Below are 27,414 nucleotides of genomic sequence, written 5' to 3'. Positions count from 1 at the left end.
AGGATGCAGTAAGTATTGAATGAAGGCTAGAAGCAGTGCTGGAGCTCACTTCCATTTGTCACCATATGGAACCAGGATCGCTGAACCACAACAATATCTTCTGAATATTGGCTGCCCAATAGTAAAACAATAAATTGAGTGGGGCCAGGTCCCCCCAATTGTCTGTCTCTTTGGAGCAAAGCCCCATGGACTCTTGGAGTCTTACCCACCCAAATAAAGGAGAACATTAATTTGTTGACTTTAACAAAAAAGGATTTGGGGAGTAAAAAGGGGAGACATTGAAAGAGAAATAAAATTGCGGGAGCATGTTCATTTTAATAGTCTGAACCCTACCCACCAAGGATAGAGGTAGGTTTATCCCACCTCTGTAAGTCTGTTTTGATACTGTCAACAGATTAGTGTTATTGAATTTATGAAGTGAGGCCCAATTGTGGCCCACCTGGACCCCAAATAGCGAAAACTAGTCTTGGAAAGGCAAAAAGATAACGTCTCCAGTTGGGCTGTCCTACATATGAGGTTGACTGGGAAACATTCACTCTTGTCAAAGTTCAACTTGTAACCAGAGAAGTCGCCAAAAATAATAAGCATCTTATCCATGGAGGGTACTGGGTCCATAATATAGAGAAGTAGGTCATCCCCGTAAAGGGACACTCAATGCTCCACTTCTCCCCGATTTATCCCACTCCACTTAATAGAGGACCTCGGCGCTATTGTGAGTAGTTCTATTGCCAAAGCAAACAGTTGCGGAGAAAGTGGACACCTGTCTCATGCCCCTATTCAATGGAAAGTAACCAGAGTGCAGGACATTCGTACAAGCATTAGCAGTGGGGGCCTTATCCAGGAAATAAATTTGTGGTCAAAACCGAACCTGCCAAGAATCTCAAACAGATACACCCACTCTACTCAATCGGATGCCTTTTCGGCATCTAGAGAAACAATCAACTCCGGTTTGGGCACCGAGGAGGGGAAAAGGACCGCATTTAACAGGCAATGTATATTGGCTGACAGTTGTTGACCCTTAACAAAGCTTGATCCTCTGAGATTACCACCTTGGCAAGTAACTTGACCTCTGCGTTCAACAGTGAGATAGGTCAGTAAGACCCACACTCTGTTGGGTCTTTGTCCTTGATAATCAAGGGGATCGAGGCCTGTGTGAGGGCAGAGGGCAACAAACCCCGGGATAAGGAATCATTGATGATATCCAGAATTTAAGGCACCAGCTGCTCTGAGAGCGTGTTCTAAAATTCAGTCGGTTACCAGTCTGATATTGGCAAGTAGGAAAAAGCTACTGTCATGTGAGAGTACCTTTAAGAAATGGATGTTTAAGCAATGTACCTTTAAGAAATGCAGTGATGTCAGAGTGTGGATGGAGCTGGGCTTCAGCTCGGCCATTTTGAAGTTTTAGTTTCAGTTTTGAGAGAGAGCAGCTGAAAAGTGGCTGGCTGTTTTGCTGTGAACTGCTTGAAAGGAGAAAGCCAGTTTGAAGAAAGCTTGGGTGTGGCTGTGAGCTGCATTGTTGGTGATCTCTGCCATGAAGGACTATCTCTTAATCCTTTGGTGAAATCGGAATTGTAAAAAGATCTCAGTATTGAATATAAATCTAATGTGCTTCTGTTTGAAGGATTTGTTAAGTCTTTTGGGTTCGTAAAGGAACAGTTTGCAGGATTGGGTAGTGTTGTATTATTTTCGGGGTTATCTTTGAAGTAAGGGGTGTTAAGAGATCCAATGTTTATTTAAAAGGTCAATTTGAGTTCATGGAATAAACATTGTTTTGTTTTAAAAACCACGTGTCCATAATTGTAATACTATACCTGGGGAACAAGCCGTGTGCTTCAAAAGCAACAATCCATTAAAAGGTGGGAGTTGGGTGAACACCATGATACATTTTGGTGTTCTGAAAACTCCTCTCCCATAACACTACAAACACAGCTATTGTCATCAGGCAGAGTGGTAGGCCAGCTGTGACGCCGAAGGGGCATGTTTTACAAATATGGGGAGAAGGCTACTTGCCTTTTGGCTCACCATTGCCCTATCCACCACCACAGCTGTCAAAAAAGTCAGTCATGACCAATCTTTCTTCCGGAGGCTTCGATCTATAAAGATCACGATAGAACGATTCAAAAGCCGCATTAACCTGAGGAGGGGCGGAAACCAGGCTACCACTCTAATTGAGTATTTGTATGATTTCCCCGGAGTCCGCCTGCCGCTTAAACTGGTGAACCAAAAGACAACTGGCCTTCTCCCCGTATTCGTAAAACATGTCCCTTGAGCATCACCGCTGTTGATAATAGCAATACTTGGCAACAATTCTGGGGTAGTGTCAAGTAAGTACAGGTGGTCTTTCTCAAGAATGGAGTCCACCAGCCTCTGCTGCTCCACCCTCGCTGTCTTCACCACATACGCTTTATAGGAGATAATTTCCCCCCGAAAGGGCCGCCTAAGGTGAGAGTGACTCAGTTTTATTAAATATTATATAGTCTTCAATGGCAGTGGATATGTGTTCACAAATTTTTTTATCCACTAGTAATGTTGTGTCTAACCTCCATGCAGACTCTGTTGCCACCACTGAAGGGAGGAGAGACCTATCTACCACAAAAAAATCAATTCGCGAATATACCTCATTGAACGTGCAAGAAAAACGAAAAATCTTTATCACCTAGATCCTCCCAGGATCTACCTCCTCATCTGGGTTTGGAGCAATCCAGTCTAGGGTCCAGGAAACAGTTTAGGGCCCCACCCAAAAGTAGCTGATGCAAGTCTAAATTGGGGTGGGAGATCAGAAGATTGTTAATAAAATGACTATCGTCCCAGGTCAGGGAGTAGATATTAACCATAACTACCAGAGAGCCAGTGACAATAACATGTCTGCCATTGGGGTCGGCCAAAATCTTAGAGCCAGAAAATTGAATTATTTTATTAATTAATATTACCGCAACCTGGGCCCTACTATTGAAACCCGAATGAAAAACCTGTCTAACCCACCCTTTTCACTGGGCTATTCAACCCCCTAAGGTTCCAGCTAACCAAGCAAACTGCTATCTCCCACCCCCTCAGTCCAGAGTCAGCCATTTCTACCAAGAGAGATTACCCAAAAGATACTTAAAAGGACAGCACGCAGGCCCACCCAAGATGGCTACCAAACAAATCAAAAGACTGAGCAAAGAAAAATCTGCAGACATCGTTAGCAAACTACCCCCACCTCCATCCCCTCCATGCCATCGCCCTTGAACACAACCACACCCAAATACCCATACAAATAAAGACATGGCAAACACAAACAACTAAAATCTACTTCTACCAAACGTAAACAAAGCAAAAACACCATGTTCATTATCTAAAAAACCCAATCTAATGAGCTGCAGCCAATCCTTCAACACTGCTCCCATTAGCTAACCCTTGGGTTAGCAGGGAGGGTCCTGACTAGAGTTATGAAAAATGGTTACAAACAACAGAATACTAAAACCCCACAAACCTTGTGCTCTGAGAGAGAGCTGTATATTATCATGACAGACAGAACCCCACATAGAACTAAACTCCAAATCTAAACAAGGACTATAAAAATTCAACCCAAGGACAAAATACGAGAACAAACATGAAACCCCAACAATTCAATATGCCCTTACCCAAAACCTCAATTACACCATGCCCAACTTGATGTTTTTAACAAAGGAGTCCCCCTCTCCAGTTGCGTCAAATAAATGGTCCTTTCCATCGAGCGTTACTTGCTAAAGTTGAACAGGGTAGACCACACTGAACTGGAGTCCACTTTTATACAGGGCAGCCTTCACTCTACTGAATGCAGTTCTCTTCTTCACCAACTCTGCTCTCCCTTCTTGGTAGAATCTGATGGCCTTTCCATTTAAAGTCCCAAAGCTCCTTTTCCTATCTCAGAACCTGCTGTTTCTCTTTGAAGCTATGAAACTTCACTATTACCTCAGGGGTAGATCCTGAGGATGAGGTCCCTGCCGGAGTGTATGATGGGTTTGGTCCAATTCAGGAGGGGATGTGAATCCACCCTCACCCGCATTGTTATCAAACATATCTGTGAAGTATTCCATGGGCATTGGGCCTTCCATGCCCTCAGGCAGCCCCACAATTCAAATGTTTTGCCTCCTGGACTGATTCATCTTGACCTTCAACGATTTGTTTGCTTTGGCCACCGAAGACAGCTCTGATTCCAGTGAGGCAATCTGATCACTATGGCTCGAAATAGTCACCTCCATATCTTTTATATGGCTCCATTGGCTTTCATGGTTTCATTTGTTTTCTCCAGAGCCGCTCAGATTGGGCCCAAGGCCTCTTCCATTGATTTCTGGAGGTCCTCCGACACAATCCATCAGTGTTTTATCAAATTCCTTTGCCAAGGTACTAGAAAGCAACTCGGCCATTAGTGGACTGGACGGAGTCCCAGAGGTTGACTCCGTCATTTTACCTGCCAACCAACTCTGAGAGGCCTCCAACTCCGTCAACGAGCTTCTGCTGTCCACCTTCTTTCCCCTCACGTTTGGGCATTTCAGTCATACAGGATCCTTATTCCATTAACTATGTGAATTTTCAAAAGAAAACACCTGATACTAAGAAACAGGGACAAAAAGTACAGTACTCTAGCGGGAGCCATGGGCGGCATGGCGGCACAGTGGTTAGCACTGCTGCCTCACAGTGCCAGAGACCCATGGTCAATTCTGGTCTCGGGTGACTGTTTGTTTGAAGTTTTTATGTTCTCCCCTTGTCTACAGTTGTGTTTCCTCCGGGTGCTCCGGTTTCCTCCCACAGTCCAATGATGTGCAGGTTAGGCGGATTGGCCATGCAAAATTGCCCCTTTGTATCCCAAGAAAAAGGTTAGCTGGGGTTATGGGGATAGGGTGGGGGCATGGGCCTGGGTGGGGTGATCCTTTGGAGGGTCGGTGCAGACTCGATGGGCCAAATGGCCTCCTACACTGTAGGAGGAATTCTATGATTCATGTGCTTCTTTCCCCTACATTACGCGAGTGGAAGTCCCCAATTCTGAAGGAATTTTACCCTGATGAGTCATCCAGACTCAAAACGTTAGCTCTCTTTCCACAGGTGCTGCCAGACCTGATGAGGTTTTCCAATATTTTCTGTTTGTGTTTTAAGATTCTGAAGGAGCTTGACAGAGACTGAGCGATTGCTTCCCCTGGGTGGATAATCCAGAAGATGGCCTAGTCTCAGAGTAGGAATTGATCATTTAGGATTGCGATGAGAAGGAATTTCTTAACTCCGTGGATTGTAAACCTTTGGAATCCTAAGATTCCAGAGGGTTGTGGATGCTATATTATTGAGTGTATCTAAGGCTGGTTTTGACTGATATTTGACTTCTCGGAGAATCAAGGGATATGGGGAACTGGTGGGAAAGTGGGGTTGAGGCAGAAGATCAGCGTAATTGTATTGAATGGTGGAGTCGGCTCAAAGAACCATTTAATCTATTCCTGCTTTGATTTCTTATGTTCTTATGTCTGTCTCTACCCCAGAAGAGACCATGAAATGCGAGCCATAAGACACTGGTACAAGTATCGCTTGCGTGGAACCTGGAGTGCTTGGCAGCTGGTAAGGAATTAAACATCTGCTTCAATTAGATGTGTTACAAGAAGTCGCAACCAAATTGGAATGAAATGAAACTGAATATATTCCAGTGTCCACACTTCGCAGTTTGACAATTCATTAAGTGAAAAGTTTTTTTGCAAACATATATATTGCAGTTATGTACAAAGTTCAACAACCAGAATCATCCAAATTCTGTTCTGTTCTAATTTAAAAATAAATTATTAGTCCAATAGAAAATGAACTTATTATTGACAGTATTTAGTTTGAATTGTACTTTTCCCATCATAAGACCATAAGACATAGGAACAGAATTAGGCCACTCTGCCCATTGGGTCTGCTCCACCATTCAATCATTGCTGATATGGTTCTTAACCCATTCTCCTGCCTTCTCCCCATAACCCCAGATCCCCTTATTAATCAAGAACCTATCTATTTCTGTCTCAAAGACACTCAGTGCCAAAATTTGCAGTGTTGTATTGAAATAGGCTTGGTACAGAATTTCCTGCTCTAACTGGCTGTTTAAGCTCCACATTTCTCGGTAACATTGAACAAAATCACACATTATTTGTCGACCTTGTTCCATCCCCTTCTGGAGGCGATTGTACATGATACCCAAGAGTTTACCCCCCCTCCCCGGCGATTTCCCCGGTAACAAAGGTGGTGGCGAGCGCAGTGGCGGAGGTGCGAGAGCAAGGGGAGGCGCTGAAGGAAGTGGAGGAGACGGTATTGCAGCACGATGATCAACTTGCCTCGATGGGGAAGGAGATGCGGAAGGTGATGGGCGTTAACAAGGATCTGCGAGGAAAAATGGAAGACCTGGAAAACAGATCCAGGCAACAGAATTTGAGGATTGTGGGGCTGCCCGAAGGAGCTGAAGGACCGAAGCCGACTGAGTATTTTGCCGCGATGCTGGCAAAACTATTGGGGGAGGATCCCTCCCGATATGAATTGGATCGGGCTCATCGGTCGTGGAGGCCTGTACCAAAGGCAAGTGAGCCGCCAAGGGTAGTGACTCTGTGCTTCCGTAGGTACAGTGTGAAGGAGAAGGTCCTGAGCTGGGCCAAGCAGAAGCGGGTGGTGCAGTGGGCTGGAGCTGGTATACGTGTATACCAGGACTTTACGGTGGAGCTGGCGAGGAGGCGGGCTGCCTTCAACCGGGTGAAGAGGGCACTGTACATTAGCAAGGTGCAGTGCGGCATTGTATATCCAGCGAAGCTGAGGGTGACTTACAAGCTCACGGACTTTTATTTTGGAACGGCGGAAGCAGCAGAGGAGTTTGTGAAGGCAGAAGGACTGTGGCAGAACTGAGAAATTGAGAAATGGCCATGTGCCGATGTAACCTCATGATTGTATTTTCTTCTTTTTTGTTTCACTGCGTGCGGGTGTATGGGCTAAAGGAGCCAATGTTGTATATATTTGGACAAGGGAAGTAATGGGACTTTCACTCGAAATGAGGGCTCTTTGGGGTGTAGGTGGATATGCGGGGTTTGTGTGCTAAAAGGGGATTTCTGGGCTGTCCTAGGGCCGGGCAAGGGGGAATGGGACCCGGACGGGGGCCTCCACACTGGCCGGTTTAAGCCGGCCAGTGAACGGGAGTGAGGTGGGGGGAGGGGCTGCGGCTATCGGAGCCTGGCAGAACAGGGTCTGAGTGGTCGAGCCGGGGTGGAAAGTTGGGGGCAAGGAACTGAGGTTGGGAGGAGGAGTTTTACAAGAGGCAGTGGACGGGAGGAGTTGGAGACTGGTGGTGGGGGGGGGGGGGGGGTACAACTCCTGGGTATCATGTACAGTACTTTGTTTTTTTGTTGCCACCGTGGGAGGGTTTGTTTTATTGGATGCATATATTGACAGGTGGGCCGTTGTTTGGGGTGGTGGGAGGATGGGATCGTTGGTATTGTTAAGGGGATTGATTTTGTATTTGTTACCGTTTACTGTTTGTGGGTGGGGTATAAATTTTGAAGGAAAATGTGAAAATGTAGAATAAAAACATTAAAAAAAAAAAGAATACCTCATTGACAATTTTAGCAGAAACCTCTGTGTGAGTCTAAAGTAGTTACATTTGCTTCAGTCTGGTGTCAATCCAAGACGTATCTAATAGCATGATTGAGAAAGATGCAGGGAAAATGTGGAGGGGAAAGAACAGTTTGGGGATTACTTAGTGGTTATGCTAAATTCATTGGGGTCAGGAGGTTTGGTGGGTTTGCATGCAATGTCCTTTCACTTGATACCTGGGTTAAAATCCTGTAAGACGTGTCTTTGTCCAGTTTCTAATGGCCACGGACTCAAACACCTCCCCCCACTGATTAAATTAACAATCTTCATTAGGTCACAAAGATGGTCATTGTGGGTCGTTGTTAAAACAATGGATGGAACTTTTCTGAGTTAGTGTCTGGATAATATTGTTTGTGGAGAAGAATAATCAGTGAGGCTGCTCACTCCTTTTCTTTTATTCATTCAGAGGATGTGGGCGTCGCTGGCCAGGCCAATATTTTATTGCCCATCCCTAATTGCCCTGGAAATGTGGTGGTTTTCCACCTTCTTGATCCATTTCTAACAACACCCTGGGCAAGTGCACGGTCAATTCCAGCCCACTGGTTCTGGAGTCACAACACAAATGAATGAACCAATAATTCTCATTTAAAAAACCTGAAGTCTTTGGCCCTTGGCTGCCCAATAATTACAGTCACCAGGTTTGTAAGTTTAAACACGATTACAGTTTGTTTTTACATGACCTGTAGTGCAGCCTCTTAACTGATTCCTAACTCCCACTTTAACTTACCCTCTCCCCATACACGCACACACACACAAGATCGACAAATACAGAGGGTGGAAAGCGGCAAAAGTCATAAAGTGAAAGGAAAAAGCGTCTTTGTTTCAGATGATGATTTTTAGCAGACTTTCCTTCACAGTAAACTTGCAGATTAAAGTCTTTGCAGCCAGTAATGGTCTTCTCTGTAGATCCATTTATTCAGGTTCTCTGTAGTTTAGAAATGCAGTATTCACAGCTTTTCTGAAGAGTTTCTGAAGTATTTCTCTTCAAACCTTGCTTTCAGTTTGTGATTTGTCTTTGGGCTGCTCTAGTTTCAGGAATACAGCCCTCACAGGCTTTCTGGAAAGAGAGTACTAATAGCAGCATTCTGGAGAGAGTTAGCTGGATCTTTTCTCCATGCTCCCAGAATCAAAACTGAAACCGTGGGACTCTGAAAAATATACCAGTGGGATGAGATCCAATCACCACCTGTTACTGGGCAGAGTGCAGTCTTTCGGGCCAATTCATTAGCCGCCGGCCAATCAAGCCGAGTCTCAACCACATCGCTCACCGAAAATGCTGAAAAATCTGCTTCTCCGGTTTAAATCAGCAAGTGATCTTTCCTTAAGCTTCTGGATTCTTCTGCTTGAATTAAAGACTAAAGCTGCTTGTCTTAAAGAGACGCACCCATTAATCATCAAAGGATCGCAATAAGAATGGCAAAATAAAATAAAGGAGAAATAAGGGGAATAAACAGGACCCTTACACAGTGGAACAATATAGGTACTGTGCTGTTTGGAGTGAAGTTTAAGGATTTTGACCCAATGACCGCGATGAAGTGGAATATAATTCCAGATCAAGATGGCGTGTGGTTTGGAGGGGAGCTTGTAGGTGATGGTATTCACATTCATCTGCTCCCCGATCGCTGTCTGCTGTGTCGACATTGGTGAACATTTCCCAGTGTGTTGGGGGTGGAATTTGCGGTGGGGTGAGGCCCCCCCCCGCTGAAGTTCACTCTCCTGCGAAGAAGTCGATGAATGGTTGCCACCACATCCCTCCCAGTACCCTCTAAGCTTAGGGCATGCCCAAAACATGTGAACGTGGTTCGCTGGTCCAGCCGCGCATCTAGCGCACTTGTCCTCTACCCCAAAGAGTTTGCTCATCCGAGCCACTGTCATGTGGGCCCGGTTAAACTGAATCAGGCTGAGCCTGACACATGTTGCGGTTGAGTTTACCCTACTCAGGGCTTCTGCCCACAGCCCGTCCTCCATCCCCCGCCGAGCTCCTCCTCCCATTTGAGTTTCAGTTCCTCCGTCTGGGACTCTTCTCCCTTCATGAGCACCTTGTAAATATCCGAGACTCTACCCTCTCCACCTTCTCCTCTAGAGACTATTCTGTCCTGGATCCCTATTGGCGGGAGGCGTGGGAAGGATGGGACCTGTCTGCGTACAAAGCCCCGCACCTGTAAGTACCTAAAGTAATTTCCCCTTTCCAGCCCAGCTTTCTCCTCCAACTCCCTCAAACTTGCAAAGTTCCCCTCCAGGAACATATCGCCTACCCTCCCCACCCCCTTGAAACCCTCCATTCATGTTCCCGGGGGGCGAATCGATGGTTACCACAAATTGGAGCCCAGACCAACGCACCCACCTCCCCTGCATGCTTTCTCCACTGGCTCCAAATCCGCAGGGCCGCCCCCACTACCGGGCTGGTGGAGTACCTGGCCGGCGCAAGCGGTAGGGGAGCTGTGACCAGGGCTGCCAAACTGGTGTCCCTGCACGAAGCCGCCTCCACCCGCTCCCAGATAGACCCCGTACCCACCATCCACTTCTTTATCATGGCTATGTTAGCCGCCCTGTAGTAGTTGATCAGATTCGGCAATGTTAGACCCCCTCGCTGCGGCTCCTTTCAAGCATCGCTTTCCTCACCCGCGGGGATTTTCCCGCCCAGACAAAGCTCATGATGATTTTGCCGGTCCTTTTGAAGAAGGACCGTAGGATAAAGATCGGGAGGCACTGGAAGATGAACAGGAATCTAGGGAGGATTGTCATCTTTACCTTCTGCACCCTCCCTGCAAGTGACAGCGGGAGTACATCCCATCTCCGAAACTCGCTCTTCATTTGTTCCACCACTCTAGTCAAATTTAACTTGTGTAACTGCCCCAGTCTCGTGCCACCTGTATCCCCAAGTACCGGAAACTTTCCCCAACCAGCCTAAATGGCAGCTCCTTCAGCCTAATCTCCTGGCCCCTTGCCTGCCCTACAAACATCTCACTCCTAGCCATATTTAATTTGTACCCTGAGAACCGACCAAACTTCCTCAATGTTTCCAGTATATTTTCCATCCCGGCCAGTGGGTCCGACACGTACATGAGCAGGTCATCTGCATAGAGAGAGACCTTGTACTCCACCCCCCCCCCCCCCCTTTCCACCCCCAAGTTATTCCCTTTCACCCCTTTGCAGCTCTCAGCGCAATCGGCAACGGTTCTATGGCCAGCATGAACAGCAACGGGGAGAGTGGGCAGCTCTGTCTGGTCCCGCGATGTAGTCTGAAATAATCTGACATTATCCTGTTCGTCCTTGCACTCGCTTTTGGGGCCTGGTACAATAGTCTGACCCAATTAACCAGTCCCTCCCCGAACCCAAACCGTCTGAGTACCTCCCACAAATAGTCCCACTCCACCCGGTCGAAGGTCTTCTTAGCGTCCATTGCCACCACTACCTCCACATCCTTGCCTGTCAGGGGCATCATAATCACATTAAGCAATCATCTCAAGTTGGCTGTCAGCTGCCTGCCTTTCACAAACCCTGTCTGATCTTCCCCAATCACCTCCGGTTCGCAGTCCTCAATTCTAATCGCCAGGACCTTGGCCAGGAGCTTGGCGTCCACATTGATCAGGGAGATTGGTCTGTATGACCCACAGGATTCCCGGTCCTTGTCCCGCTTTAATATCAGCGAGATGGTGGCTTGCGACATCGTCGGAGGCAGGGTCCTCTGTCCCTCGCCTCATTAAAAACCCTAGTCAGGACCGGTCCCACTATCTCCGAGAACTTTTTGTAAAACTCTACTGGGTATCCATCCGGTCCCGGGGCTTTCCCCGACTGCATGGCCTTTAGGCCCCCCAGTACCTCCTCTGCTCTAATCGGGGCCCCCAGCCCGTCCACTAGTCCTCCGCCTACTTTTGGGAAGGTTAGTCCGTCTAGGAACCGTTTCATCTCCTTCGGCTCCTCCGGGGGTTCTGAAGTGTAAAGCTTACTATAAAAGTCCCGAAATACCTTATTCAGTCCTAACGGGTCCTCCACTCTGCTCCCCTACCCGTCCACCACTCTACGTATTTCCCTGGCTGCCTCCCTCTGCCTGAGTTGCTGTGCTAGCAATCTGCTGGCCTTCTCCCCATGCTCCTACACCACTCCCCTTGTCTTCCTAAGTTGTTCCACGGCCCTACTCGTGGATAGCACCCCCAGTTCCGCCTGCAGTCCAAGCCCGAGTGGAAGACCTGACTGATCCAGCCCTTCCTTAGCCTAGTCTGGTCAGACACTTTCAAATGTCTCTCCTGCTGAATTCACACCCCCACCTGACTCCCTTGACTAGCCAATCTGGTAGCCCGGTGACTCATCCGTCCGGGCCCACTTGTCTCACTCCCATTGTTTCCCCGACCTCATCTCCCACTCATCAACACACCATTCCCCGATCTGACCTACTGGAGCAGTCTCACTAAAATGGGAAAGATCAAACAAGATGGAAACATCAAACAGCACCGGGAGGCTGTCCAGGTACAATACAGTTCCAGCTGTGTACACAGATAAGTGTTAACCCACGTTCCTTTCTGAGCATTAAAAAAATAGCAACACAGTAACACAGTACCCGTATATCACCCACCCGAAACAAACATAAAAACCATAGACATAAAAAAAAACATGATGTGGAGATGCCGGCGTTGGACTGGGGTGAGCACAGTACGAAGTCTTACACCAGTCCAACAGGTTTGTTTCGATGTCACTAGCTTTCGGAGCCAAAAAACCAACCAACACCTTTAATCCCCATTGCTTACCGGCCGCCTTTATGTTACAATGAAGGCTCCAGCACACCCAGAGAACACGACGAAAGATACCAACAACAGCAGAAAAAAGAGAAAAGAAAAAAAAAGAGCATACGAGAGAGGGACCCCCCCCCCCCCCCCCGGTAGGCAAAAGCTGCCCCAAAATACAACACATGGCACCTTTAAAGCAGTAAACAGTCGACCATCAGTCCAGGTCCAGTGGTCGCGGAAAGGCGTCAGCCCCCATCAGCTGCTTCAACAGGTCAGCCACAAACGCTGTGGCATCTGCTCCCTCAGCCCCCTCCGGGAGGCCAATGATCCTCAGATTTTGTCTGCGGGCTCTATTTTCCAGCTCCTCTACTCTGTCCAGCAGTCTTCTCTGTCTCTCCTTCAACCCATCGACTTCTAGCGCAGCAATCGTCTGCGCGTCCGCCTGCTCCTCCACTGCCTGTCCCAGCTCCTTAACTTTTTCGTCCTGGGCATCCAATCTCTGGTTCAAATGATCCACTGCCTTCTGAAGTGGGTCCAAGTTATCCCGCTTCAACGATTCAAAACTGCTTTTTTATCACCTGCAGCATGTTTCCCAGCACTTGCTGGATCGCCGGGTTCGAGGTTCGTAGGTCCGCCATCTTTGCTCCCAGGTCAGCCTCCCCTGCACCTTGCCTTTGTCCCTTCCTCTCCCGTTTTCGCTGCTTTCTGCTCTCCCGCGGTTCCATGCAGCTCTGCCCGTTCCTCAGCACTTCCGTGGTCGTCTTTCCAGCGCTCCGCAGTCCCGCAAAACCGGGGAACCAGGTCCTCAAATCCCGCCCTAGTGAGAGCCACCGAATGTGCGGCTCACTCATCCCGGGGACCATTGTTGGAAAAGTTGGGAACCCCTGAGGCGGGAAAGCAAATGAACTCATTAAAGAGACAGTGAAAAGGAATTTTCCTGTTGTAATCCCTCTTTGCCAACAGCAGAACAGTCTTGTGCTATCTGTCCAACCTGGTAGCTAGGAGCAAGTAAGAGCACAGCTAGAGAGATTGGCTCCGTGAAACTGACAAGCCCTCAATGCTTTGATTGGCTGATTGGCTGCACTGAAGAGCTGCAGACCTAGTCAGATGAGTGACTACTCCCCTCAGAGTCTTACCACTGCTTGGCAGATGAGTGCACACTGCCTGGAAAGCATTTCACCTGTACAGCACTTATTTCCCCTCAGCTGCACTTCCCCATGTCAGTTTTAAGAGCGGCACTGGTGCAACCTATGCAGCTTTACGGCGGGGGGAGGGGTGGGGGCCAACTTCACATACTCCAGCTGTAGATGGAGCAACACCAGCAGTAGCACCTTCTCCACAGCCAGACACTCCTCTAGGGCAGAAGGAATGGCACTGCGATTCAATTGGTTGGAGTGGAGTCCGCCAACAGAATATCCACAGACCAGCTATTTGAGCATTTGCCTCATGGAACTCAGGCCCTCGTGGCTGGTTGCTCCTGCCATCTGCATCCTCGTGGTGCAAATCTGCTTTCCCATTGGGCCAGTCAGGCATACATTGCCAGTGACTGACAAGATACCTCTCCCTAGAAGTGCCCCCGCTGCCTACATCATCCCCCATCCCTGACTCCCCCTACTGCCCCATCTCTGAACTAAGGAATAAAGAGATGAGATTAAATTATTGATGAATTTAAAATCTAGCAATGAGCAGAAGGCTTTAAGTGCTCATTCTCCAGCAGAAATGTTTAGTGGCGGAGTTCATGAATTTAACACCCGTGTGCAAATCGTATTTTTTAACTTTGCAGTACGTGCAGAAAAAGCGTGAGAAGTGGGAGAAGCTCAAGTCTGCCGATGTGCATTATCAGCAAGTAGTACTGTCCAAAGCCTTGCATGAATGGAAGGTGAGTGACAGACAGTGTAATGTGGACCGATGGTTGCCTCCTATTTCGTCAGATGTAGCACTTTTATACCATATGCTGAATAAAGGTACATTCTATTCTGTACTCTGATAGAAATAGAGATGCCCCTCTTCCCATCAGTTTGGGCTGGATTTGAACGCATGCAATCTCAAGTACCTTGGCCAGGATTTAGAATATTACATGTCAGCTTTGGCAGCCTATTGCATTTGTATTTATTCACCCAAGGAAATTTAGGATTAATGATTGTGAGTGTGGCCGAATCTGGATCTTTGCATTAAATACATACTGCAATCAATATCTCCCCTCCGTGTAAGTCTCCTGTTGCTATCTGAAATATGGGCAGCACTTTTATTATGTTAAAAAATGTTTTTTCCCAGTCCTTTTGTTTGAAGTGATGTTTTTCTGTGGCATAGAGTTTGACAGTGCCTTTATTAAATTATGCCTTACATCCCAGAAGGAGCTATTATCAGCTGTGTCAGTAATAGAGCTTCCACAATTGACTTTAGTGCACCTGAAAGGCAAACAGATCAGGTTGGATTCCTGCGCCTGTGCCGGAGGGTGTCTTGTTATGCTCTAGGCGTAGCATAAGCGGCTTCCTTGTGGTGCACTTGACAAAGGAAAGTTCAGACGTGGAGATAACTTGAACACGTTTATTAAACTATTTACACTTCTCCTACTCGGGTTCGCCACTACTGTCAATCCTTCTATAGCTACTCAGATTGACTAACCAGTCTGCTACAATCCACCTGGTGGGTGTGATGTTGAATCAACCCTGTGTCTCTACTCACTGACTGTCTCCACTGGAAAGAGGCAGATCATGCCTCAGATTCAGGCTACTGGACTAGAAGGGCTTGAGGTTCATAAGGAGGAGGTGTTCGCAATTCTGGAAAGTGTGAAAATAGATAAGTCCCCTGGACCGGGTGGGATTTATCCTAGGATTCTCTGGGAAGCTAGGGAGGAGATTGCTGAGCCTTTGGCTTTGATCTTTACGTCATCTTTGTCTACAGGAATAGTGCCAGAAGACTGGAGGATAGCAAATGTTGTCCCCTTGTTCAAGAAGGGGAGTAGAGACAGCCCCGGTAACTATAGACCAGTGAGCCTTACTTCTGTTGTGGGCAAAATCTTGGAAAGGTTTATAAGAGATAGGGTGTATAAACATCTGGAAAGGAATAATTTGATTAGACATAGTCAACACGATTTTGTGAAGGGTAGGTCGTGCCTCACAAACCTTATTGAGTTCTTTGAGAAGGTGACCAAACAGGTGGATGAGGGCAAAGCAGTTGATGTGGTGTATATGGATTTCAGTAAAGCATTTGATAAGGTTCCCCACGGTAGGCTACTGCAGAAAATACGGAAGCATGGGATTCAGGGAGATTTAGCAGTTTGGATCAGAAATTGGCTAGCTGGAAGAAGACAAAGGGTGGTGGTTGATGGGAAGTGTTCAGACTAGAGTCCAGTTACTAGTGGTGTGCCACAAGGATCTGTTTTGGAGCCACTGCTGTTTGTCATTTTTATAAATGACCTGGAGGAGGGCGTAGAAGGATGGGTGTGTAAATTTGCAGATGACACTAAAGTCGGTGGAGTTGTGGACAGTGCGGAAGGATGTTACAAGTTACAGAGGGACATAGATAAGCTGCAGCGCTGGGCTGAGAGGTGGCAAGTGGAGTTTAATGCAGAAAAGTGTGAGGTGATTCATTTTGGAAGAAATAACAGGAAGACAGAGTACTGGGCTAATGGTAAGATTCTTGGCACTGTGGATGAGCAGAGAGTTCTCGGTGTCCATGTACATAGATCCCTGAAAGTTGCCACTCAGGTTGAGAGGGTTGTTAAGTAGGCGTACGGTGTGTTAGCTTTTATTGGTAGAGGGATTGAGTTTTCGCAGCTGTACAAAACTCTGGTGCGGCCGCATTTGGAGTATTGCGTGCAATTCTGGTCGCCGCATTATGGGAAGGATGTGGAAGCATCGGAAAGGGTGCAGAGGAGATTTACCAGAATGTTGCCTGGTATGGAGGGAAGACCTTATGAGGAAAGGCTGAGGGACTTGAGGCTGTTTTCGTTAGAGAGAAGAGGTTAAGAGGTGACTTAATTGAGGCATACAAGATGATCAGAGGATTGGATAGGGTGGACAGTGAGAGCCTTTTTCCTCGGATGGTGATGTCTAGCACGAGGGGACATAGCTTTAAATTGAGGGGAGATAGATATGACAGATGTCAGAGGTAGGTTCTTTACTCCGAGAGTAGTAAGGGCGTGGAATGCCCTGCCTGCAACAGTAGTGGACTCGCCAACACTAAGGGCATTCAAATGGTCATTGGATAGACATATGGACGATAAGGGAATAGTGTAGATGGGCTTTAGAGTGGTTTCACAGGTCGGCGCAACATTGAGGGCCGAAGGGCCTGTACTGCGCTGTAATGTTCTATGTTCTATGTGTGTGGTGTCCTTTATGTATGGGTTGGTGTAATGCCCTCCTGTGGTCGTGTCACCTCTGTGTGTATCGTGAATGTCCATTGGTCGTGTCCTATCTAACTGATCTATTGGTTGAGTGTGTGTGTGATGTCTCTGGTGCTCCCTCTAGTGTCTAGCTAGCCTACATGTATTTACATTAACCCCTTGTGTATTTACAGTGATGCACAGCACCACAGAGGGTGCATGTGATTTGTGCACTAAGCCTCAGGCCAGATGTAACTGGTGATTTTGAATAAATTCTACAATGGCACAACATCATGAGAGTTACAGCAAGATGTAAGGGACAATTAACAAAATTGTGCAGCATGAGGAGGAAATGAAGCATTTTTATCTGTGGGGTTAGTTGTTGGATTCTTTCTTGCTGACCACAGCACACCTAAGTTTGAAAGTTGTTACAGCTAGGTGTTTCAGATAATACACATCCGAGGCCGGCCAATCGACCTACCTCAGAACACAACCTTAATACGATCAGTTGATGTCCTCTGTTGACATTGGAACCAGTCTCCCAGATTTTTCAATGCTTGTTCAATGTTCAAGAAAATTGTCTGGTAACTCTAATATTAAAGGTTAGTGTGATCCTGACAGCTGCATTACATAACCCCTGCCCGTTTTCCAGGTTTACCATTGGAACACACAGCAGATTCTGCATAAGGTAGATGATAAGGAGAAGAAAAGGAGAAGAAAATTGTTGAGGTAATGTTGCAAAACTATTTCTGCACTCCTTATATATGCGACAAATAACGTGTCAAAGGTGCTGCGTGGATTGCAAATCATAGAATCCGTACAATGCAGAAGGAGGCCATTCGGCCCATTGAGTCTACACCAACCCTCTGAAAGAACACCCGACCTAAGCCCACTCCACCCTATCCCCGTAACCCACCTAATCGTGGGACACTAAGGGGCAATTTTAGCATGGCCAGTCCACCTAACCTGCACTTCACTGGTGGAATTACATAACTTCTCATTCTATCTATAGCTCCTATTTTAATATCCATGATTGAAGCCTAAAAATGAAATTCTGCTTCTGTGACCTCTTTTACTGCAGAACAGAGGATTATTTTTCTAACCTACAGGCAGCCTGCAAAGATATTTATTTTGGGCTATCCAATCCGTCACAACTCATCCTCCTGCAATGACCCCAAGTTTCCTGTAAGATATCCAATTGTTTTTTTAAATGATTCCAGGGTTTTACTTCTCACTGGAAGTCCATTTGATGTACTGATCACTCTTATGAACTCTTCCAAAGGGCCAAAACAATCTTAAATTTGCTTTTTGCAAGTTTGAACCTCATCCTATTCTCACAATTGAAAGTAATTTTCAGAATGACCTTTTCCAGATTGTTTGAAATCTTACGTCAGCCATGAAGTTATTGAATGGTGGAGCAGGCTCGAGGGGCCAGATGGCCTACTCCTGCTGCTAGTTCTTATGTTCTTATGTTTTTACATTCCCCCTTTCAGTTCACAGTCATTTCCTCTTTCAGCTGAAAACTTACCTTTCTCAGATCTTTCCACCTTACGGAACCTTCAAGGCTACAAAACTAGCCTCATTGCTCATTCCTGTACTGTGCCTAGTGCTGCCTAATCCTAGTATCACAGCGACCCGGTGCACCAAATCTGTTGGTGTGAGTTTTTCAGTAGGTGGTGTGGCTTTACTTGGAGCTGGTGTACTCGGTCACCGCCTTTGTCCCTTCTGACATGGCGGGTTTGGCTAGTTCCCCGGGCATAGCGGTCTGGACCCACCGGGAGCTGATGGTATGCCCGCTTGTTGTAATGGGCCAGAGGGGATGCCTTGCCCGTGATTCGCTCGAAGATGTCGCTGACAAGCGAGTTCATGATTCTCATGGCCTTAAAGAAAGGAGATGCCAGTTTCTGGGTGAACCTGCTTCAGCATTTTGTAGATGGAGTAACTCTCCTTTCTGGATGAACGTCTGAGGATCCTGGGATTATATTCATTGGAGTTTAGGAGGTTGAGGGGAGATCTAATAGAAACTTACAAGATAATGAATGGCTTAGATAGGGTGGATGTAGGGAAGTTGTTTCCATTAGCAGGGGAGACTAGGACCCGGGGGCACAGCCTTAGAATAAAAGGAAGTCACTTTGTAACAGAGATGAGGAGAAATTTCTTCAGCCAGAGAGTGGTGGGTCTGTGGAATTCATTGCCACAGAGGGCGGTGGAGGCCGGGACGTTGAGTGTCTTTAAGACAGAAGTTGATAAATTCTTGATTTCTCGAGGAATTAAGGGCTATGGAGAGAGAACGGGTAAATGGAGTTGAAATCAGCCATGATTGAATGGTGGAGTGGACTCGATGGGCCGAATGGCCTTACTTCCGCTCCTATGTCTTATGGTCTTATGGATTGCCTCCTCCACTTGCTGTCCTTGGCTGGCATTTTATTCAGCCCTTCTTAGGATCTGCTGGCTTCTTTTCATCACCAATCCTCATGTTCAATTTGATCAGAGCACAAGCAGTTTCATTACAGACGTCTGTCGCTAACTTTCCATTGTATGAAGCTGTGCATTCATAGAATCATAGAATTTACAGTGCAGAAGAAGGCCATTCGGCCCATCGAGTCTGCACCGGCCCTTGAATGAGCAGCCTACTTAAGCCCACGCCTCCATTCTCTCCTCGTAAACCCAGTGACCTGACCTAACCTTTTGGACACCAAGGGCAATTTAGCATGGCCAATCCACCTAACCTGCACATCTTTGGATTGTGGGAGGAAACCAGAGCACCCGGAGGAAACCCACGCAGTCATGGGGAGAAAGTGCAAACTCCACACAGACAGTGATCCGTGGCTGGAATTGATACCAGGTCCCTGGAGCTGTGAGGCAGCAGTGCCAACCACTGTGCTGCCATTGATTGGACATGCCGATGTGTAGGCTACTTCAACATTAGTTAATAGCTAACACAAAACCATTCACACAATATGGTTGATTCTCATTGCCATTCAAAAAGGTACTGTATTTCACTTTTATCTAAAATTCCGCTCTTCCCACTCACATCTATTGTCCTTTAATTTCTGAGCTGCCTCCTCGGTTACTTTGGTGTGTCAGTATTATTATTTACTTAAGCCTTTAGCAACAATGGGTCATCCCTTGAGATTTTATCTTCTGCTTTGCTTGGACCAGCACGTGGCGCATGGGTTATTTACTGTTTTTAAACATTTATTTTCTTTCTCACCTAGATTTTCTTTCGGCATCTGGAAAGACAATGCACACCTCCTGGCTGATGAAGCTCGGGAGACTGCTAGAGCAGATCATCATTATCACTGTGTCCTTTTATCTAAGGTACGGCTCAGTTTCATCATAGAATCCCTATACTGCAGAAGGAGGCCATTCGGCCCATCAAGTCTGTACTGACCCTTCGAAAGACCACACTACCTAGACCCAACCCCCCACCCTATTCCTGCAACTCCACCCAAAGGGCAATTTATCATGGCCAATCCACCAAACCTGCACATGGGCAGCACGGTAGCACAGTGGTCAGCACAGTTGCTTCACAGCACCAGGGTCCCAGGTTCGATTCCCGGCTTGGGTCACTGTCTGTGCAGAGTCTGCACATTCTCCCAGTGTCTGCGTGGGTTTCCTCCGGGTTCTCCGGTTTCCTCCCACAGTCTAAAGATGTGCAGGTTAGGTGGATTGGCCATGCTAAATTGCCCTTTGTGTCCAAAAAAAGGTTAGGTGGGGTTACAGGAATAGGGTGGAGGTGTGGGTATAGGGTGGAAGTATGGGCTTAGGTAGCATGCTCTTTCCAAAGGCCGGTACAGACTCGATGGGCCAAATTGTCTCCTTCTGCACTGTAAATTCTACCTTTGGACTGTGGGATGAAACCGGAGCACCCGGTGGAAACCCATGCAGGTACAGGAGAATGTGCAAACTCCACACAGACAGTTACCCGAGGTCAGAATCGAAGCTGGGTTCTTGCGCTGTGAAGCATCAGTGCTAACCACTGTGCCACGGTGCTGCCCTAAATGGGCGCCTTTTAAAAATGGCGTCCTCATCTCTCGCTACACGGAGGAGTTCTGGTGAGGGGAGCTCCTCAGTGCACAAAATGGGGCTATGTGTGGCCTCGGCCATGCGTTCCCCGCTGAGACCCTTTATCAAACGTGAGTGGCGTTTTATAGCTTTGTGTTTCTCGGTGTTGCGAGCACTGGGAAACACCCGGCTAAACTCACTCGCTCTGGGACTTTGTTCCCATTTAATAAAATCACGCCTTGTGTGAAAGATGGGGATTTTTACAAAATAATCTACTCCTGCTTATCATTTTCTTCAACTCGAGCTTCTCCACAGGTAAGGTCGCCTCATTGCTCAGTGATGAATTAATTGATGCCAGGAATGGCCTCAAGTTTGATTATTTCTTTCATGCATATTTACTGATTGGGTGTCACATTTGCCCGAACACCTGAAGGGATTAAAGGGGACCACAGAGGATAGCAATCAGCTGTTTTATCCAATGGCTGGCATGCTCGGTGATGCCCCAAAGATCCAATTGCTTGCTACCTCTCACAATCTGGACTCGTATCTGAATAGTCACTTGGGTGAAGATTGACAGCACCATTAGATACCTATCCCATCAATAATTGGTGCCTGTAAGAGAGGGAGCGATGTGGGCATGATTAGTAATAGTTTATCCTTCCCCAGAGAGTGCTTGGCCCTCTATACAGGATGACCTGACCAAACTCACAGTGAGGTTTTCCTGTCATTCTGTGAAATACCATTGTGCTAAATTACACTCTTGAGCAAAATTGTAATTTGGTTACTTTTTAAGAAATGATTTCACGGGATGTGGGCATCGCTGGCATGGTCACCATTTTATTCCCAATGCCTAATTGTAGTCTGGCTGGATAGTGGGCCAGCAATAGGTGGAGTCTGGGGAGAGATTGACAGAGATGTTGCGGATAAAGGGAATTTAAATGGTGATGATGGCTAAGAAGGGCGCTGATAGTGGCACATTAGGAGATCAGAATGTGTTCATTGTAGAACAATGGTAGGCAGTGTGTCGAAAGACAACCTGGAACAGGGAACAGTGGGGGGTGCGGGGTGTGGGTGGGGGTGGGGGGGTGGAGGCAGTGGTAAGGGAGAATCAAGATGGAAAAGTGGGTGGAAAAGAGGAACCAGATGGTTCTTTCACAAAAGTCGATGATTGTTTGAATGTCAGTATTACTGAGACGAGCTATCAATTCTAGATTTTGTTACTGAAATTTAAATTCCACCAGCAGCTGGCATGGGATTTGAGCCCTTGTCCCCAGAATATTAGCCTGGGCCTTTTTAGTGACATCACTTTACCACCATCTTCCCCGGTACATATATCACTTTATTTTATTATATTAAACTGGCTGACTGTGGGGGTTGCCAGGGCAGGACTGATTTGCTGCAGCTGAACTTGTTGATCGTTCTGTGACTTTATCTTTTATAAAGGTTCTTGAGTACTGGAGATATGCAATTTCACTTCAAGTGTACCAACAACAACGGGAGGAGGAACGTGTGAGAGAAGCAAGACAACGTTTTGGCTTTCGTAAGTGCTAAAATACAATTCCTTTGTCGATAAAATGTTCAATGCAGTTACCCACCCTACTTCTTTACATTTTGGCATGACGATGTAACCAAACAATAAACTTTATACCTGTTTCACTTGTCTTCAGTGAAAATCGGTGAGGGGATCCCTGCAGAACATCTTTATACTATATCAACAGATCTGTGCTGTGTTAATTTGTGTGGTTCTTGTGGAAAAATGTGATGGTCAAACATCCCTTCATCAAAGGTGTTCAATGAAGCTTTAAAGAAATAAATGCTAATGTTAGGTGCAATTTTTCTCGGAGTGCTGAGAGAGGAAGGAGATATACGAGTCACTGACTTCAGGAGAGAGTCATTATTTTTTTTATTCATGGGATGTGGGCATCGCAGGCTGTGCCAGCATTTATTGTCCACCCCTAATGGCCCTTGAGGGGGCAGTTAAGAGTCAGCCACATTGCTGTGGGTCTGGAGTCACATGTAGGCCAGACCAGGTAAGGATGGCAGATTTCCTTCCCTAAAGGAGAACAGTGGTGAAACCAGCTGGGTTTTTACGACAATCTGCAATGGTTTTCATGGTCATCATTAGACTTTTAATTCCCAATTTTATTATTGAATTCAAATGTCATCCTCTGCAGTGGTGGGATTCGAACCCTGGATCCTCAGAGCAACTCTGGGTCTCTGGTTTACTAGTCCAGTGACAATACCACTATGCAACGGTTTCCCTGGGATTTGGGAGGTACCAGTTGATCAGACATAGGTAAATCTTTCAAGACATAGGTAGTAAAGACCTATGAGTCTTCAATTCTAATAATAATCTTTTATTGTCACAAGTATGAAGTTACTGTGAAAAGCCCCTAGTCGCCACATTCCGGCGCCTGTTCGGGTAAGCTGGTACGGGAATTGAACCCGCGCTGCTGGCCTTGTTCTGCACTGCAAGCCAGCTGTCTAGCCCACTGAGCTAAACCAGTCCTACAATTCAGTGTGAAATAATAGAATAAATTCATCAGCATGAAGAAAGTTGAAGAATATCTTTACACCAACAACAATCTAGTAAACTGTAGTCTGGTCTTGGATACCATAGATCTTGCCTGACAAATTTCCTTTATTCCTTTGAGGTAGTGACAAACCAGGTAGACGATATGAACCCTCCCTGTTTCCTTCTGTGACCCAAGTATGGGGCTCAAGTCCTAGGGTACAGATTTGAGCTTTGGTGTAAACTGATGTAGTTATCTATTGTCAAATCTCTCTGGAACACACCAAACATAACTGGCCCTTGCTGTCCTCTTGCAAAACTGCCAAGGACTTGGAGAGCAAAGGAGACTTTGTTTATTTTGTACAAACTAAGCATCTCCTTCAAATGCTGATCCCTGCTTCCTCCACCCTCATCTCCAACAGCAAGTGTGAGGAACTGGTGGACATTTTTGCCTTTAATATTGAGGCCATTCATTCTGCTGCCTTTGCGCCATCCCTCCCCTTAGTGGACAGGCTTTGGGAAGTCAGATCAGGTGCTCACTACAGAATTCCCAACCTCTTACCTGCCGCTCCCAGGATGTTGATGGTGTGGATTCAGGAATGATAATGTCACTGAATGTCAAGGGAAAGTGGTTAGATTCTTTAACAAAGAGTAATCCTCAACATTAACTCCGTCTCTTTCCACTGTTGCTGTCAGACCTTTTGAGATTATCTCGCATTTTCTGTTTTGGTTAGATTCTCTCTTATTGGAGATTGCCATTGGTACTTGTGTGGCGTTAAATTACTTGCTATTTATTAGTCCAAATCTGAATGTAGTCCAGGCCTTGCATGGGCTACTTCAGTATCTGAGGAGTTCTGATCGTTGAATTGTGAAGTGGAGGCTAAAGGTAATCCTGATGTAGAATTTGCATGATTTTACAGATGCATGCACACTTTGATTTGATTTTTTGTCACATGTACCGAAGTACAGTGAAAAGTATTTTTCTGCGGCCGAGGGAACGTACACAGTACGTGCATAGTAGACAAAAAAAGGATAATCGACAGAGTACATTGACAAATAGTACATCGACGAACAGTGATTGGTTACAGTGTGGAACAAGGGGCCAAACAAAGCAAATACATGAGCAAGAGCAGCGCAGGGCGCCGTGAATAGTGTTCTTACGGGGCACAGATCAGTCCGAGGGAGAGTCGTTGAGGAGTCATGTAGCTGTGGGAAAAAAGCTGTTTCTATGTCTGGATGTGTGGGTCCTCAGACTTCTGTATCTTCTGCCTGATGGTAGGGTCTGGAAGAAGTTTAAGCCTGGTGGGAGGGGCCTCTGATAATGCTGCCTGCCTTCCTGAGGCAGCGGGAGTTGTAGGCAGAATCAATGTGCAGGTGGCAAGCTTGTGTGATGCGTTGGACTGAGTTCACCACACTCTACAGTTTCTTACGATCTTGGGCCGAGCAGTTGCCATACCAAGCTGTGATATAGCTGGATAGGATGCTCTCTATGGCACATCTGTAGAAGTTTGTGAGAGTCGATGCAGACATGCCAAATTTCTTTAGCTTCCGTAGGAAGTAGAGACGTTGTTGGGCTTTCTTGACTGTTGCATCAATGTGAGTGGACCAGGACAGACTGTTGGTGATGGTGACCCCCAGGAACCTAAAGCTATCAACCATCTCCACGGGGGTGGTGGGGGTGGTGGGTGGGTGGTGTTGTGCTACTCTTCCTGAAGTCGATGATCTGTCCCTTGGTCTTTCCGACATTTTGTTTTTGGAAACACGTTCAGAAATAGTGAGATGGTGTGTGAAATGCATATTGCAGTAACAATCATAGGGAAAGTATACCTCACCAACAGAGGATCAAACTTTATAACTAATCCCAAAGTAGCTTGTGGGTAAATTCTAAGGTCAAGAGCCACTAGAACAAGACCTTGCCATTCTCCAGTTTGTGCTGAGTTAGCTGAGACGATTCCCAGAGCAGAAAAGTCAGTTCAGGTTTGCTGGTCCTGATTGTTACCAAGCACCACCGAGCTGCATCATTTGTTTTGTGGGAACATAAAGAACAGGATTGATGTCAGCTGTGTGATGCCATGCATGGTTGGACTGAGTTCAAGAGGGCTAAAAGGGGTCATGAAATATCTTTAGCAAACAGGGTTAAGGAAAATCCCAAAGCCTTTTATTCATATATAAGGAGCAAGAGGGTAACTAGAGAAAGGGTTGGCCCACTCAAGGACAAAGGAGGAAAGTTATACGTGGAATCAGAGAAAATGGGTGAGATTCTTAAAGAGTACTTTGCATCGGTATTCACCGAGGAGAGGGACATGACGGATGTTGAGGTTAGGGATCGATGTTTGATTACTCTCGGTCAAGTCGGCATAAGGAGGGAGGATGTGTTGGGTATTCTAAAAGGCATTAAGGTGGACAAGTCCCCAGGTCCGGATGGGATCTATCCCAGGTTACTGAGGGAAGTGAGAGAGGAAATAGCTGGGGCCTTAACAGATATCTTTGCAGCATCCTTGAACACGGGTGAGGTACTGGAGGACTGGAGAATTGCTAATGTTGTCCCCTTGTTTAAGAAGGGTAGCAGGGATAATCCAAGTAAATATAGACCCGTGAGCCTGACATCAGTGGTAGGGAAGCTGCTGAAGAAGATACTGAGGGATAGAATCTATTCCCATTTGGAAGAAAATGGGCTTATCAGTGATCGACAACATGGTTTTGTGCAGGGAAGGTCATGTCTTACAAACTTAATAGAATTCTTTGAGGAAGTGACAAAGTTGATGGATGAGGGAAGGGCTGTAGATGTCATATACATGGACTTCAGTAAGGCATTTGATAAGGTTCCCCATGGTAGGCTGATGGAGAAAGTGAAGTTCATGGGGTCCAGGGTGTACTAGCTAGATGGATAAAGAACTGGCTGGGCAACAGGAGACAGAGAGTAGTAGTGGAAGGGAGTTTCCCAAAATGGAGAACTGTGACCAGTGGTGTTCCACAGGAATCCGTGCTGGGACCACTGTTGTTTGTGATATACATAAATGATCTGGAAGAAGGTATAGGTGATCTGATTAGCAAGTTTGCAGATGACACTAAGATTGGTGGAGTAGCAGATAGTGAAGGGGACTGTCAGAGAATGCAGCAGAATATAGATAGATTGGAGAGTTGGGGGAAGAAATGGCAAATGGAGTTCAATCCGGGCAAATGCGAGGTGATGTATTTTGGAAGATCCAATTCAAGAGCGAACTATACGGTAAATAAAAAAGCCCTGGGGAAAATTGATGTACAGAGAGATCTGGGTGTTTAGGTCCATTGTACCCTGAAGGTTCGTGCGCAGGTCGATAGAGTGGTCAAGAAGGCATACAGCATGCCTTCCTTCATCGGAAGGGGTATTGAGTACAAGAGTTGGCAGGTCATGTTACAGTTGTATAAGACTTTGGTTCGGCCACATTTGGAATATTGCGTACAGTTCTGGTCGCCACATTACCAAAAGGATGTGGATGCTTTGGAGAAGGTGCAGAGGAGGTTCACCAGGATGTTGCCTGGTATGGAGGGCACTAGCTATGAAGAGAGGTTGAGTAGATTAGGATTATTTTCATTAGAAAGACGGAGGTTGAGGGGGGACACCATTGAGGTCTACAAAATCATGAGAGGTATAGACAGGGTGGATAACAAGAAGCTTTTTCCCAGAGTGGGGGACTCAATTACTAGGGGTCATGAGTTCAAGGTGAGAGGGGAAAAGTTTAAGGGAGATATGCGTGGAAAGTTCTTTACGCAGAGGGTGGTGGGTGCCTGGAACGCATTGCCGGCGGAGGTGGTAGAGGCGGACACGATAGCGTCATTTAAGATGTATCTAGACAGATACATGAATGGGCAGGGAGCAGAGGGATACAGATCCTTAGAAAATAGGCGATAGTTTTAGATAGAGGATCTGGATCAGCGCAGGTTTGGAGGGCCGAAGGGCCTGTTCCAGTGCTGTAATTTTTCTTTGTTCTTCTTTGTCACTCACTGCTACAGACATGAAGAATGAGCATATGGACAAGTTAGCAGGATCAGCTGGCACTCATGGAACTGTACTCCAAATGAGAGTCAGGATTTTCATTTGGGGAAGGGAGAGGTTAGGAGCATTTTGGGCAGAGTTAAAACAAAATCAAAGCACTTGCTGAAGTAACCCAGCAGCTGAGTATTGTTTTCTTGGAGGCAAAAACTACTGCAACAGCAACTTGTCATAACGCACAAACCTATGGTTGTGATCT

At 46.5% G+C, this 27,414-nt stretch overlaps 1 protein-coding gene across 5 annotated transcripts in view; it reads left to right on the top strand.

Moving 5' to 3' along the window:
* Positions 1-27,414, top strand: part of sfi1 (SFI1 centrin binding protein) — a 290,590-nt gene that overhangs the window by 158,314 nt on the left and 104,862 nt on the right. For all 5 annotated transcript variants that reach the window (XM_072498737.1, XM_072498720.1, XM_072498747.1 and 2 more), the window contains 5 exons: positions 5,490-5,565; positions 14,119-14,214; positions 17,315-17,391; positions 19,881-19,983; positions 22,114-22,210. In XM_072498737.1, the coding sequence (XP_072354838.1) occupies positions 5,490-5,565; positions 14,119-14,214; positions 17,315-17,391; positions 19,881-19,983; positions 22,114-22,210 (449 nt within the window). The remainder of the gene's footprint in view (positions 1-5,489; positions 5,566-14,118; positions 14,215-17,314; positions 17,392-19,880; positions 19,984-22,113; positions 22,211-27,414) is intronic.

Source organism: Scyliorhinus torazame, chromosome 1 (genome assembly GCF_047496885.1).
Source record: "Scyliorhinus torazame isolate Kashiwa2021f chromosome 1, sScyTor2.1, whole genome shotgun sequence".
Classification (NCBI taxonomy): Eukaryota; Metazoa; Chordata; class Chondrichthyes; order Carcharhiniformes; family Scyliorhinidae; genus Scyliorhinus; species Scyliorhinus torazame.
This window is presented reverse-complemented; position numbering and strand designations above follow the sequence as displayed.